Here is a 16,708-nt window from a genome sequence, read left to right as displayed (position 1 = left end):
CAACAGAGCAGAAAATCTGCAATATGTTCACTTATATCTAGAGGCTGACTGATATGGGTTTTTTTAATGGCCGATGCCAAAATCCAGAGTGCAGGGTCAATATAATGCTGACATATCACACAATTTAATATAGGCCTAATAGTAAATTATATATATATATATATATACATACACACACACACACATACACTACTGGTCAAAAGTTTTGAAACACTTACTCATTCTTTATTATAATTTTTTTCACATTTTAGAATAATAGTAAAGTCATCAAAACTATGGAATAACATAAATGGAACTATGGGAATTATGTTGTGACTAAACAAAATCCAAAATAAATCAAAACTGTGTTATATTTTAGCATCCTCAAAGTAGTCACCGTTTGCCTAGAATTTGCAGACATGTACTCTTGACATTTTCTCAACCAAAACTTCTTGAGGTATCACCCTGGGATGCTTTTTAAACAGTATTGAAGGAGTTCCCATCTATGTTGGGCACTTATTGGCTGCTTTTCTTTATTATTTGGTCCAAGTCATCAATTTCAAAAATGTTTTTTTTTTTAATTAAATTTTAGTTTTATAATGAAATAAATTAATATGGTGGCACTATTATATTTTTGTCTACAAAACTAATTTGAAACATTTAAGCATACGTCTTCAGATCAAAAGATTTTTAAGATCATGAGAAACATTTCAGTCAAGTGTTTCAAAACTTTTGACCTGTAGTGTGTATGTATATATATATATATATATATATATATATATATATATATATATATATATATATATATATATGTATGTATATATGTATATATATACACACACTGTATATAAATGTTCTAAAAATGAATGAAATTTTATTTAGCATTACATTTACTCAAACTTACACAAAAAACTTAATAAATAAATCTACAAAAATAACATTTTATGTGTTTTAGATGGTAGATAGCAGTTTATCTTGGTTTCTGTTTAGTCTTTCCATTTTAGTAATTGTTTGCACATAAAGAAATGGTAATATATTAGGAAGAAGGAAATAACACAGTGCACACAGTAATCCAGCAACCACAGACAGTGGTGGTGCTAGGGCGGGGGTTGCCGGGGCAAAAGCCCTGTCAGAAATTTGCATAGAACCAGCACATCCCCCCAAAAAAATTTTCCTAAGGATGTAATTGTTTTTTTTTTACTCTCACTTCACATTCATTAAACATTTCAAAATAAATAATTAAAACCTGAAAAAAATTCATAAGATTAAAATGTGAGAGTATATGTATAAAAATAAACAATGTTCTTGATTATATTTGTTAGGGGGGAGTAGTCAGTTTGGCTCTGTACTCAGGTAAAGGCGCGCATTAGCGATCTGAAGTTGATCTTCAACGTCGATCACAATGCAACTCTATCTAACATGAAGCAACAGATCACGGACTTCAGACACCTCAAAATAGTTTAGAAGAGGACATTAAAACAAGTAGACAGCCTCTGTTTGAGCCTGATGTTCAGGAAGCGATGCAGTGAATCGAGACGGCTGGATACGTGCAGTACTAACAACTGTAGAGTATGTAGCACATATCTTTGGTAGGTGAATAACATTTTTGTCAACTACTTGAAAGTTTGCTAGGAAGAGAATAGCTGGCTAGTTAAGTCCAAGTATTTCTTTACATGCTCTAAAAGTGACTATAGATCACTCCCATTATAAAGAATGAAGCTGCGCAAGTCACGCACTTGGCAGCATTATCAACTTCATTGAGTATACTGGGTGCGATCAAATATTTCATCCCTTTCTGCTAAGCAAATAATTATAAGCATCTAAACTACGATACGCTTTAATCGCCGTGACCAGATGTCCCGATAAAACCGGGACAGTCCCAATTTTACGAGCCAAGTCCAGTGTCCAAATGTAGGTACAGTCAGGACATCTTTTGTCCAGATTATCAGCCTTAGCTTAAATGTTTTACGAAACTGACATAGCTGTGCTTCGTGCCTCTTCTGTTGTGAGAAACAAGCGATGAGTTATGAGAGAATTGTTCATTTCCGCATTCAAAATCAACCGTACTTTCTCCGCGCAGCTCCCGGCCTGTGCAAAACGTACCCCCCCCCCCCCCCCTTCCTGCCCCCTCCCACCTCTGCTGCTGTCTGTCTGCATATAAGAAAAGTCTCTACACCTGTTAGAAGCACAAAAAAAACAGGGAGGGATGGATGATAGAAGCATGTGTGTGTGTTTTTATAAAGTATTAATTTGGGAGTGTCATAGTTGGCAGTAGATGAGCTATTTTGCTAACATCAGTAAACAGTTTAAAGCTGTGTCCTGAGCTGGGCAAAGTGGAAAACCATTTAGAAAAATTAAGTCTTACAAGCTGTGCTGTATCTGCACAATGCTATATGGATGAAACTGCATGTTGTTTAGATACTGCATAGCTGCAGTTTATAGCTGCAGTTCATGCATTCATTACACAGTTTTATTATTTTATTAACATCACCTCTAAACCATTAAGACTCCCCTTAGCACACCCAACAAAAAATTACTGGAGCTGCCACTACCCACGGATGTCATGTGTGCATTAGCAATCATATTAAACATCATGAGCTCATACAGGTCTGTCACACCTCTGATATGCGTGACCGTTTATTAAATGAATCTTATGCCGATAATTTAAAATTACCAAATACTGGCTGATTTATCGCCTCACCGATATATCGGTCGACCACCACTTATATAAATATAACTCTACCACACTGACTGGACCATTTGAGTTTGATAAAAAGTGGCAAAAGGTGGGATTTTCTCTGAAATATTACCATTTCAAAATCTTACAAACTAAACTTCAAAAGACTCAAGTGATGCATGATAAAAGAGTGGTGACAGCATTCTCAACAGACAGACTTTGAGCAGAAACAATGAACTCACTCTCCTTTGAGGTTTAATTGCATCTTTAACCTCCCCAGCATCACCTCACACATACTATGGAGACTTTCCATGATACCCAGTGTGCAAATGAGAAATGACACACACAAAAACACATTGTGACATTTACTGAATAACATCAATATTCTATTCTATTGTTTTACTAAATACACATCCTTTTTTTTTTTTTTTTTGTTTAAATATGAAGTAGATAACTCTCTAAATCTCTGCCTTTGAGATGCTTTTAAAGTTGCATAAGCCCATTCCTACAAATTCAGTAGAAGTTTTAAATGAGATAAAGGTAAAATGTTAAAATATATAATATTGCTGGACTTCCCAGTGTGAATTCCCTTGACCGGAACAAAACAACTTTGTGTCTTGAATTATCTTGCACAAATCATTGTGTTTTGCGTTAAAATCAACAATACAAGAGGGTAACTTTAAGAAGGTAAATTCTTCTTACAGAGAGTAAACCTACCTTTTGCTCTTCTCTCTCTTGGGCCTGATGGCACTTCTCTAAGCCAACAACTCTTAAGAAGTCCCTGAAATAGCCAAACAGGGTGACAATCCCAAATCCCATGTAGGTCAGGACAGCCACATACATGGGGGCCTGCTCGAATGAATCTTCGCCCCTGGGTCGGGGCTGATGAAAACCGTTCCCTTTGCCATTTTTCTGCACCTACAACATCACATCTTGATATTATAACCCAACAACACTCAAAGTTAAACATCAATGGAGTTAATATGAATTTGATGCTAATGTAATTTATCTGGCACAAACAAGCACAGCCAGGATCTCACTTGTGGTAACAACATCAAACTGGAACTCCAACATAAACATAGTTTCTAAATGTGTTTTAGCATTGTTTCATAACACAACATAGCCTACAAATAGGCATAAGAAACAGCATAGGTTTATTTTTTTTATTTTTTTAACAGAAACCATCGATCTAACCATGGTAGCGAGGAGCCACCCATGGTGCATGTGGTTATGGTCTTAAAAAAATAGTATGGTTACTATGCAATAAATATTTTCATATTGGTAAACATTTCTATTTCACTACCAAAGGGAAGACATAAATGCCGCGGGCAAGGACTTCAAGTAACATTTTAAGCGATGACTCAAACGAATCGGTAAATCATTTAATAAAGGCGATTCATTAAAAACGAATCGTCCAAGCGAACCGATTCGCTGAAAAGAGTCGGACTCTCCAACGCTACAATACAAGTGCTTCAACTCTATCGGAATTTAAACCGAAGTATACGTTGTAGAAAAGTGTTGACGATGAAACTTAAGCTTTCCAGCGCTTTCCTTTAACTTTTCATTTTAAAACAAGTTTAATGTGATAAGAAATTGACATAATTAGGATTTAAAGAAGCAAAAAATTATGCCATGATATACCTGTTCATTTCGGTGATGTCCATTTTTCACACCAATGTTATTTTTCAGTCGTTTCTGTTCAAAATTAGACTTCAGGGCTCCGTTGCACGGATGATGTTCTGCTGCTCGTATCATGTTCGACAAGTGTCAAAACTGAGGGATAAATTCTGTTATTTAACTTGTCTACTCGCTCCCCCAGTTTAGAGAAGTGCGTTTATGAAACCGGTCCGTTGAGCTGTAATTCCTTAACGAGAGTTAACCATCCGATTTCATGCTAAATTGCCTTTGGTTTGTGTGCACACAAACACAACTTTGTACCAGGAAGTGTTCACGGTCATCAGAGGAGCGATAACGCGACCCAAGCAACTGGACGCTCCCATTGACAGCTTCATTGATCATAATGGGGGAGTTCAAGTTTTGTCCCATGCAAATACTGCTTTCAAACTTTGTGACAGTGCTGCTCGCGTGGTTTATAGAAATAAGGAAGTAAAACTAAAAGTAAAACTGCCGCAGTAACTAAAACTCATTGATGCAAATTTCAAAAAGCTTAGTGCAATAAAATGTCAATTGTATAACATATTTTGGGCAATATGAAATTTTTAGTTTTTGCATAGTAAAAAAACAATAATGAATTTTCCATCACTGTCGTGTAGTATTAGGACAAAATATCGGCCAAATACCATAGCTAGACTATCACAGGTAGTGTTACTCTAGTAAAATCAGATCAATTTCAAAGGGGGCACTACATGATTTTAATTCATTTAGTATTTTTACACTCATATCACTAAGTAGGATAACAATAATATCTGTTTAGATAGGGAAGAGGCGTTTCCAGATGGGTGGCCCTAGCTAGGTAGTTGCTCAACGCTGAACAGGAACTTGTCATTAGCGTCGTTTCCATGACGACTAAATTATTCACGCCCTGTCTGCATCCTAGCAACCGGCCTCCGCCACAGACGCACATAGCAAAGAGTCACACGTCATTCATTTAGGCTCTACTTACATCAAGAGCGATGTAAATGGGCTTTATGCGGTACGTAAATAATGATGAACAATGTTCTATATATTTTGCAACTTGATCTCTATTGTAGCCTATATTTTGGTGATTATTCTACATTTAGAAGCGCAGCATAAACGTGCATGTGAAACATCTTTCTTGAAGAACTGGCATTTATGCTTATTTTTCTAACTTTATTTAGCCCCAGATCGGTAAAGGTCTATACTGTATTGTTATTATATTATATTATAATATTATTCTATTGTTCAGAAGATTTAAGAATATTTTTTAAAGATAATTGTCTTTGGGAATGTGTATCTCTTTTTGTTTAATTATATAGTTTCTTGGCAAATGGCAATAGTGTTTATGGGGAAGCGTACAATGGGGCCAAGGGTACCCAATAAGGAAAATTGACTTTTTTATTTATTTATTTATTTTTTTCTGGTCGCAAAGTGTAACAAGACTGCAAAAAAATAAATAAATGTATTTTTATTGAATAATATGGCGTGACATTTTATGTTGTTTTGAATAAAATTACTTGAAAAAAAGTGACGGGCCTTTTAAAGGGATAGTTCACCCAAAAATGTAAATTCTCTTATTATTTAGCCTACTCACCCTCATGCCATCTAAGATGTGTGTGACTTTTTTTTCTTCTGCTTAACACAAACAAAGATTTTTAGAAAAATATCTCAGCTCTGTAGGTCCATACAATGCAAATGAGTAGTGAAGCTTCAAAAAGCATATAAAGTCAGCATAAACATAATCGATCAGACTCCAGAGGTTTAATCAATGTCTTCTGAAGCGATCCAGTTGGTTTTGGGTGAGAACAGACCAAAATATAACTAATTTTTCTCTGTACATCTTTCCATTGCTGTCTCTAGGCACGATCATGATTTCAAGCTCGATTACACTTCCTAGTTCTTGACGCATGCGCAGAGTGCTAGATGGCACTATAGGAAGTGTAATTGAACTTGAAATCATGATTGCCAAGGAGACTGCTGTCAAGATGTACATTGAAAAAGGAGTTATATTTTGGTGTGTTAAGAAGACATTGATTAAACCACTGGAGTTTGATGGATTATGTTTATGCTGACTTTAACTTCTTTTGCAGCTTCAAAGTTCTGGTCACCATTTACTTGTATAATATGGACCTACACAGTGGTGTAGTAGTGTCTGAAGAGGTGGGCATTCTGTGAATTTATGAAAGAGCCCCCAGTACATTATATATGTAAAATGTGTAAGAAATAGATTTTTTTTCCATAAAAAAACAAAAAAACAATAAAAAAAAACAAGACTATTGTATTTACAGTCCCACGTAAACGTACAAAATGTATATTAGGGTAAGTTTCTTGCTGGCATGGTGTACAGTACACTATTAAGAACCTTGGTATGGTAACAATGTTAAATATATTTAAATAAATAGGTGTCATTAATGTTCCTTTCATTAGGCTACTATGAAAATTGTTAATACTTTATGATTACTCAAATTAATAAACTAATGCATACATAATACGCAATATACTGTTAAGCATTGTAAGCTAATATGTGTGTAGTAATGTTCACATTAACATGTTATCTTGTATTACCATATGTAGCATAAGAATTATCTGTTTTATTTGTGTCTATAATGTGCTTTTCTGTGTATAGTGAAATTGTTTTCCTATTTAGAAATGTAAATTGAAATGATTTGATATCACAAGAAAAAGTCACCACAGACAGCAGTAAAAGGCAAAAATAGAAAAAAAAAAAAAAAAACGACATTTGATATAATTAAGGGACACAGTTGTCCAGCATCTGCGAAGAGCATAAAAAACTAGCACGGGTGCAATAACATGCAGATTTTCACAAAGTTTAACTGCATAAGTTCGTTCTGTAAGTATCTACATATATTTACATTTAACAGGGAAATGCTTGTGCATCAGACGCTGGTAATATCCCACCCCTTACTGAAATGGAAAATATTACTGGTTAGCAAATATCCAATCAAGTCTGAAATTCATGTTCTTAGTCCGACTGTCTGTCTTGCTTGTGCCATCAGTTGTGCTCCCGCCTACCGCTGCTCTGTGCGCATTCAGAGAGATGCTCTGTACACTTTTAAAATAATAATAATAATAATAATAATAATAATAATAAACAAAATTCACTCAATGGTGATGTGGTCTTGCATTGGTAGAATGAAAAATGTAGTGTCAAAATCGGTCATCATTTATTTTAGGTGGGCATCTGCTAGACTATACTACTGGACCTACAGAGCTGAGATTTTTCTTCTAAAAATCTTCATTTGTGATTTGTAGAAGAAAGAAAGTCATACACGTCTGGGGTGGCATAAAGGTTAGTAAATGATGAGACAGTTTTCATTTCTGGGTGAACTAACCCTTTAACCCTCACTACGTGATATAGTGTAGACATAGGGGCAATAGTTATAGGGCAAGACAGCAAGATGCTTTTGTGACTAACAAATTTAGATGCTTTTACAAATTAGTGCCTTGTTCCCTGGGGGGCCTTTATCCCCATTGTACCCCACCAATGTAACATAAATACAGTTGCAAAACGAATCCTATATTGTACTTTACTATTATATTGACAAATATTGCTTTTTAATGATTTATAGTTTAATATTTATAAAATAACTATTAAATCAGGGGCATAACAACAATTATAACTGAAAATATTTTATGAGGCCAAGTTTAACATGCATCTCAGCCCATAACCTCGGCAAACATTGTATGATACAAATTCATGACCACAAAGGTAACTGATAGTGTTTTATTTTGTGTCGACTGGTTTCTAAAATTAAAATTTAATTGTTACAGGGATGAGTGTAACCAGCCTTTGTGCCAGGTGTAACCTCTAAATAAGTGACCCATAGCCATCATTACAGTTTTAAAGAAATTTGGAAAAATTATTTGGTACTAGAGTGCTTTAATTCCACATTGTTGCATTTTATATTATTATTATTAGTAGGAGGAGGAGGAGGAGGAGTTGGAGTTTAAGGAGCAATCTATCCAACTTGGTAAGTTTGCACAGGTCTACTGCCGCAGCACTCTACTCTTTAGAGTCATTGCAGTTGCTCCAACTTGAGCTGTATTTGAAACCATTTACTACCTTCTGCATGTCTACAACACCAACTGCATTCAGCAGAATGTGGGAAGTCTTACCTGCATCACAAGGAAGTCATTGTGTTTACATAAATGGTGAAATAAATTGTGCTTATGTCTGTGTGAGTTTTAGATGGAAAAGAGTGTGTACTGTAGGTGTTAAAAAGGTGGAACGGCATCCACTGGCTTAAGGATATGATTCCTAAAGCCAAACATTCCTACCTTCTGTATTATGGCTAATTGTGTTTCCAACGCTCTGGAATGCACACAGATGAGATATAAATAAATAAAAACACCTGAGTGAATACAGAAGAGAGGAAGATCTATCTAGAGTGGCCCTTTATGGCAATGGAGAGTGAATGAAAGTGGCAGCGTGTGGCATTGGTTGCTGGCAGCAGCCTGCAGCTGTCTGAACCAATGCTGGACCAACCGTGGAACTGTCACTGCTAATTAACCACATCTAACTCGATCTTTCTTCTTACTGAGCCCTAAACCCTCCCCTCTGTCCACCTTGAGCTCTTATTTCTCCACTTCCACTTCCACTAAGCTCCCTGATCCTCCACCAGAGCCTTCATGCTAAGGGAGCTGCACTAGCCTAGATCTGTCAAGCATCATTAACTTTATTAATATTAGTGCTCATTATTTATTTCATATCTCATATTTGCATGGAAGGTGTTTCTGAGCTCTCTCCCTGTAGACCTCTAATGAATTATCAGTTAGTGTTAAAATTATGCACAAGGCCTTGGTTCTTTTATTATGTTTGTTAATCTTTTATCAGAGGTAATTAACATTTATTTATTTATATTACATTTATTTATTATTATGATGGTAAAATACTCTCTCCTATTTCAGCTTAATTTATAGAGGCAACTATATGTAAACTATTTGTAGGTTGATTTCTCTGAAAAGTGTAAACACTGTGGCCCATTTGATAATCCCGTCCAGCCTGACATGGCAACAATGGATTCAACAATGGCGTAAATTTGGGGCGGAGCTGTCTGTTTGATTCACCGCCAATGGCAGACAATGGGGATTATCTGGGAAATCTGTTTGAAAAGAGTCATTATTTTTGTGATTCAGTTTGGTGATGTAGTGCTACAGAAATTACACCTCCTTTAAAGAGTCTGTTTACCAAAAAATTTAAATTTTTAACTCACCCTCATGCCATCCCATATGTGTATGACTTTCTTTCTTCTGCATAACACAAACAAAGATTTTGGCTCTGTAGGTCTATACAATGCAAGTGAATGGTTATCAGGCCTTTGAAGCTCCTAAAAGTTTAATCAGTCTTTTGAAGTGATCCAGTTGTTTTTTGGTGAGAACAGCCCAAAACATTACTCCTTTTTCACTGTACATCTTAACAGCAGACTCCTTGGCGATCATGATTTCAAGCTTGATTACACTTCCTATAGTGCCAGGAAGGTACGCTAGTAAGTGTAATCAAGCTTGAAATCATAATCATGCCCAGAGACTGCAATGGCAAGATGTACAGAGAAAAAGGAGTTACATTTTGGTCTGTTCTCACCCAAAACCAACTGGATCGTTTCAGAAGACATTGATTAAACCTCTGGTGTTGAATGGATTATGTTATGCTCACTTTATCTACAGTACTTTTTGGAGTTTCAAAGGCCTGATCACCATTCACTTGCATTAAATGGACTGAAATATTCTTCTAAAAATCTTCGCAAATTTGCCGCAAATTCGCCACTGATCATTTTCACAAGCAAATGAGCTTTGCTGCAAACTTGCGACAAATTGTACATTGTTGCCAAAGGTTTGCCAGAAGTTTACAACTACCGCCGAAGAGCTGCAAACTTCTGGCAAACATTTGCGACCAATCAAAAGCTAATTTGCATGTGAAAATAGCGAGCTGCGAATTTGCTGCAAATTTATGGCAAGTTTGAGGCTAGTTTTGATTTTTTGTAAATATTGATAGAATCTTTGTCATGCTTTTACTAGAACACCTGCCTGTTTCACTGCTCAGCATGCCTGACCACTAACCCTTCCAGGCAGTATTTCTTAGGTTAGGTAACATGTTAATAATGAAAAGAAAAGTGAGGATTAATGGGAGTTTATCGCTTTAATACTCCTGAAAACCCTGCTGTTTAGAGCCCTCCTGACCTCTTTTAACAGTACTATGTGTCTGTGTGTGTTTAAGATAGTCTCCTTTTTTTGCTAATGACTGTATGCAAAGGAAGTTTAGACTGCAGTATGCTCAATTTGTACCTGTAATAAAAGATGGAAAAATGTGTTCTCAGTGGAACACAGCAGTAGAGTTACTCTGGCACTGCTTCATCTGAATGTTATGTGTACAAAGCATCTTCATAAAAAGGCTTATATTAAATGAAGGAATGCATGGCTTTCTCGTGTTTTTATTTTATTTTATTTTATTTACATAATTTGAATAAATATGTTTTCAATTCTGGGCAATCAATCATGGATTTAGAAATTGGAAGAATGTCACTCAGTTGTGTTTTCTCTCAGATTTCATAGTGCATTCATTGCATATCGTGGTGAGGCTGAGGCACTTATGACAAGATAAAACAGCTCGAAAAGTTTAGTGCACATGTGGGAAAGAGTTTCTCCTCCACCTAGTGGTCAAAGCAAAGAGGTAAGTGTGCTTGACTGACCCTGTGCACTTGCATTTTTAAGAGAATAAGAGAAAAGTAATCATGAAATTGAAAATAGTCAAGTCATTTTTATTTGTATAATGCTTTTCATAACACACATCGTTTCAAAGCAGCTTTACAGAAAATCATGCATTAAAAGTCAGAGTGATCATTGTGTAGTTTGATTAAATACGATTGTAAATTGTGTATAAAAATTAAATAATTAAATAATAATTGTATTTAGAACCCCTGTGAGCAAGCTGAATGCGACTGTGGCAAGGAACACAAAACTCCGTAAGATGTTGGTTAATGGAGAAAAAATAACCTTGGGAGAAGTCAGGCTCACTGTGGGGGCCAGTTCCCCTCTGGCAAACCAGCATGAATATAATGCCAATATTAGTTATTTACATGCAGTTTCATGGTTTAAGATTAGTAAACTAAGTTAAGTGTTAAGGTCCAGTGTTTAAAAAAAATAAAAAAAATAAAATAAAAATAAAAAAAAAGATTTTTTGTGAGCTGTAAGAGTAATGACTAATGTCTTTGAAGTCAATCCTGGATTAACTGCAGAAATGCACATAAATGCATAGTCCTTTGTTAGTTGGCTGATGAAGGCTTTTGTTGGCAATTAAATGATAGTCTATGTATTCCATTTCAAGAGTGTATTCCATCAATAGACAAAGGTGATGCAGGCAGAGATCAATGAGGTGTTCGCAGTTCAACCGGCAAGTCATTTCGGTGCACTTTTTAATTAATAGTTCACATACCAGTAAGGATTTTTATGATATTTTAAGGGCTGCATGTAATCATGAAATGATAATTTATCATATAGTATGAAAGGCATAATGCATTTTCGTTCTTTAACATTTTATTCGTGGTAGACAGGCCTGTGTATGTTGTGTTTTGCTCTTGATGTTTATTGGGTGATGTCCTTGCTGCTCTGTGCTAGGAGGGGCAAGAGTTAATGCAGTGCTATATTTGTGTTTACCCTCAGGGGCCATTAAATCACATAATTTCTTCATCAGCTGGGTCTGACCTGATTTTCTAGACTGCCTCCTCAAGCAACAAGGGGAAAAAATTAATGGTACAGAAATGTAGATACAGTCATGAAATGGTAATTTGGATCTTTTGCAATACATGATATTTTTGAAAAGACATGAGATTCCATTTATTGCAGTCTGTATGTCTGTTTGCTTGTGTGTACGCACATAGCTATATTTTTGGGACAAAATTCTCACCAAAAGTGAGTTAAATTTGTAATATCCTCCCTTTGTTTGGCTACATTTAAGGACATCTTCAATTGTAAAAACTTCAATTGTAAAAATAAATAAATAAATAAATAAATAAACAGTTTCTAAACATCCAACATTTTTGATTTCTGGGTTAGGGTGTTGTTTGGGTAAGTCAATAGCAATTATAATTAGCTTTGTATAAAAACAATAGAAGTCTATGTGGTATGTCCCAATGTGGAATGTGTCAGTGAAAATCCACCCTTATACACATTAGTCATACAAGTAATATTGCAAGTAAAGTCTTCTCAGCCTTAAAACCTCTCTCTTACCACACAGTTTTTATTTATTTATTTTATTATTATTATTATTATTATTATTATTTTTTTTTTTAAGGAATATTGTAATAGTACATAGCACATAATGTGCATTTCCACTCCCTTGGAGCTAAAATAAGTGTGAAATAAGCACTATACTCAGACCTCAAATAACTGAGCAAGTGTCTTTCTCTTAACACTAAACAATAGTACACATATTATTAAATAATTACCAAATCTATACCATTCGTTTGTGCTGATTTGTGCCGCACAATGATGAACGTTTGTGCTGGTTCGGTGTTTGAGATAGGCAATTAGAATTTTTTTTTGTTTGCCTGTGTAACGTCTCTTTCCACCCCATATGGTCCAAATCGCTCCAAACCGGTGCCGTTCGTTTGTGCTCCATTTGTGCCGTGAAAAGAAACACTGTAATTATTTCCCTTCCTTACATATTGCAAGAAACTTTTCGGGAGCAGTGATGTCACTCTCCACCCCATGTGTTCCAAATCGCTCCAAACAGGTGTCGTTCGTTTGTGCCGATTTGTGCCGTTAAAAGAATCATCATAACATATTCCTTTCTTTGTATTTAACAAGATAGCTTTTGTAAGAGTTCATAAGACTGCAGGCATATGATATTAGCCAAATTTAGAAAAGTCGTATGAATCCTTACGATTTCGCTGTGAGAGTGTGTAGGGTTTTGCCTGCGTGATTTTATGGATCCCAAAAGCTATCTTGTTAAATACAAAGAAAGGAAATGTTATGATGTTTCTTTTAATGGCACAAACTGTCACAAATCGAGAAAAAACAAACTACACTGGTTTGGAGTGATTTGGACTTCATGGGATGGAGAGTGACGTCACTGCTTACGAATACAAGCTGTTATTTCTAAGGAAGGGAAATAGATACAATATAAAATTTAACAGCACAAATCGAGCACAAATCGAGCTCAAACGAATGACACCAGTTTGGAGCGTTTTGGACCACATGGGGTGGAGAGTGAAGTCACTGCTCCTGAAAAGTTTCTTGCTATATCTAAGGAAGGGAAATAGTTACAGTGTTTCTTTTCACGGCACAAACCGGTACAAATCGAGCACAAACAAATGGCACCGGTTTGGAGCGATTTGGACCACATGGGGTTGAAAGTGACGTTACACAGCCCAAAAAAAGTCTAATATCTCAAACACTGAACCAGCATAAACGTTCATTTTTGCGGCACAAATCAGCACAAATGCAGCACAAACAAATGGGATAGATTTGGTAATGATTTAATTATATGGGGTACCAACTTCATGGAGGAAGTAAGAGTGCCTTTTCAGTCCCTTGCAGCTAACAAAGCATTTGACCCAGATTAAAACTATCAACATTTGCAATAGTAATGTTACTGGTGACAACATCAAACAGTTCTCCGAATGCAGGCAGTCTTTAGCTAATTAAAACACAGTTAAATTTTGAATGCAAGTAAATGGTGTGGACTAGAGGCCGGTCTCCCTGAGGTGTTTTTATGAATACAGTTAGGTCATGACTGTTTAACCTTGAATTGGGCAGGTGAGCTCTAGGGGTTGGCGGCAGCCACACAACATTCCTCAGTACTGTCAGTGCTTTTGAAGGGAGAGGCGGCATGGAAAGCACCCTCTGACTATCAGGGAGAGAAACAAACAGATAGTGAGATAGATAGAGTAGAAAGAATGCTATAAGCCAGCATTTCCCGACCTTTTTTGTCTTATGTACCCCAACAGTACTGTATGTAACATAAACTAGATAATACACACCCCATCAATAAGCCTCAAGTCCATGACGCTTCAAGGTTCACTCAGTAATTTTTTTCCTCATCAAAAAGTTTTACTCCTCAAGAAATTAATTGTAAATTTGAAACATATGTATAAAATCAAGACCATGAGATGAAGACTTTTTACATGGAGTGGGTCCCCTCAATTGTCAAAAGATGATACCAGAGATCCAAGTGCAGAGGCAAAGTAACACAGTGTAACAATGTAACACAGCAGAGCTGGCAAAGCGTGATGAAAGGACCCGGCACCGACTCCAGCGTGGAGATGGAGAGTGTGTTCGTAGGCTTGTGTGCGTTGTGGTAGTGTGGAGTGCAGATCCGTGAGGAATCCTCTGGAGAATAGTGTGTTCGTAGGTCTGTGTGCATCATGGTAGTGTGAAGAGCAGATCTGCGAGGAATCCTCTGGAGGATAGTGTGTTCGTAGGTTTGTGTGTGTCGTGGTAGTGTGAAGAGCAGATCCAGTGTAGTGAGATAACCGATAAGGAATACTCAGGTGAAGCGTCAAGGCGAGCGATGCACCCAACAGGAAGGTAAACACATGAAACACGGGGTGGATGCGACTGAGGAAGTGGGGCAATTTGAGACGGAGTGCCACCGGGCTAATGACCTTCATGATGGGAAATGATCCAATGAATCGGAGTATATGAATAGTCAGAGTGGGGTGTCCTTAGAAGACAACCAGACCTTCTGCCCACAGAAGTAAGCTGGGGGCTTAGACTGGTGGTGGTCCACCAACTTCTTAACACGTGCGACGGTACTGTTGAATAAACGCGTTCTTGGGCAGGGAACAGAGGGGGCTGGTAACCTTGGCAACACAGGAAGGTTGGTAGCCCTGTAGACGACGACGGTAAGGAATTTTGGGCATACTCGACCCAGACTAAATGAGAGCTCCAAGAAGACGGATTACGGGAGGTGACACAACGCAGGGTCTTTTCAAGCTCTTGATTAGCCCGCTCTGCTTGCCCATTCGTTTGGGGATGGAACCCAGAAGACAGACTCACGGTAGGCCCCAGCTGTTGGCAGAATTCTGCCCAAAACTGAGACACGAATTGGGGTCCCTGTCAAAAACCACATCGGCCCGGGAGGCCATGAATGCAGAAGATGTGATTAATGACTTCAACCACTGTCTCCCTCGCTGAAGGTAATTTGGGGAGGGGAATGAAATGAGCCGCCTTCGAGAACTGGTCCACCACGGTCATGACGACCGTGTTGCCATGGGATGGGGAAGACCGGTGACAAAATCCATGGCTATGTGGGACCAGGGTCTTAAATGGACTGACAGCGGTTGGAGGAACACGGCTGGAGTCTGACAGGAAGTCTTACTAGACACACAAATAGGGCAAGCGGACACAAACCGGTAAATGCCCTGCGCTAGCGAAGGCCACCAGAATCGCTGTCTAATGAGTGCCTGGGTATGAGCAGCCCCTGGATGGCAGGCGACGTAGCATGAGTGGCCCCACCGGAGGATGTGTGTCCGGACAGAACGCGGAGCAAATAACAGGCCTGTTGGGCACTCGGTGGCATGGCGGCGTTGCGCAGCACGGAGTGGACTTTAGCCTCCACATCCCAGGACACCATGCCCACCAACTGAGAGGCGGGCATTGGGCTTAACGTTTTTAGAGCCCGGATGATACGACAAGATGAAGTCGAAGCACATAAAAAATAGTGCCCATCTAGCCTGTCTGGAATTTAGATAAATTATATTAGCAAATATATTCCAAATTTTTATGGTCAGTCCAGACCATGAAAGGTACCCCAGAACCCTTTAACCAGTGGCGCCATTCCCCCAAGGCCAATCTGACAGCCAACATTTCTCTATTACTGACATCGTAATTCCATTCTGCTGGGGTGAGGTGGTGCGAGAAAAAGGCACACGGATGCATCTTCCGGTCCGAGAAAGAGTGCTGCGGCAGAACAGCTCCGACACCGACCTCTGACACATCCACCTCAACCACGAACTGATGTGAAGGGTCGGGAGTGTTAAGAATGGGAACAGTAGTAAACCTTTCTTTTAATTTATAAAACGCAGCTTCAGTCCACGGGGCCCAGCAAAACTCAGTATGGGTGGAGGTGAGATCCGTCATAGGCACGGCGAGCTGGCCGTAGTTTTGAATGAAACGGCGATAAAATTGGCAAACCATAGAAACCTTTGCAGGGATTTGCGGGAATCTGGGGTTGGCCAATCAGAAACTGCTCTGACCTTAACCAGATCCATGCACAGTCCCTCGGACGAGATGATGAACCCCAGGAACGGAACCGATTGCACATGAAAAGCACATTTCTCCGCCTTAACGAACAGCCGGTTCTCTAGCAGTCACTGAAGCACCCGCCTGATGTGCTGGACATGGTCCTTGATATTCTGGGAGAAGATCAGAATATCATCTAAGTAAACAAACACA

The 16,708-nt window shown here is 38.0% G+C and overlaps 1 protein-coding gene across 3 annotated transcripts in view; it reads right to left on the bottom strand.

The window, feature by feature from the left end:
• The window catches only part of LOC127412383 (serine palmitoyltransferase 3-like), a 68,297-nt gene extending 63,573 nt beyond the window's left edge, over positions 1 to 4,724 (bottom strand). For 2 of the 3 annotated variants that reach the window (XR_007892413.1, XR_007892414.1), the window contains exons 1-2: positions 4,298 to 4,724; positions 3,374 to 3,574 (exon numbers count right to left, since the gene is read on the bottom strand). Coding sequence is in view for 1 of the 3 variants with exons in the window: in XM_051648693.1 (XP_051504653.1) it covers positions 3,374 to 3,574; positions 4,298 to 4,411 (315 nt within the window). In the remaining 2 variants the exon portion in view is untranslated. The remainder of the gene's footprint in view (positions 1 to 3,373; positions 3,575 to 4,297) is intronic. The other variant, XM_051648693.1, reaches the window with a different exon arrangement.
• Positions 4,725 to 16,708: the final 11,984 nt, after the last annotated feature.

Source organism: Myxocyprinus asiaticus, chromosome 21, assembly GCF_019703515.2.
Source record: "Myxocyprinus asiaticus isolate MX2 ecotype Aquarium Trade chromosome 21, UBuf_Myxa_2, whole genome shotgun sequence".
NCBI classification, from domain to species: Eukaryota; Metazoa; Chordata; class Actinopteri; order Cypriniformes; family Catostomidae; genus Myxocyprinus; species Myxocyprinus asiaticus.
Note: the sequence above shows the minus strand (reverse complement) of the source record. Positions and strands in the feature narration are given on the sequence as shown.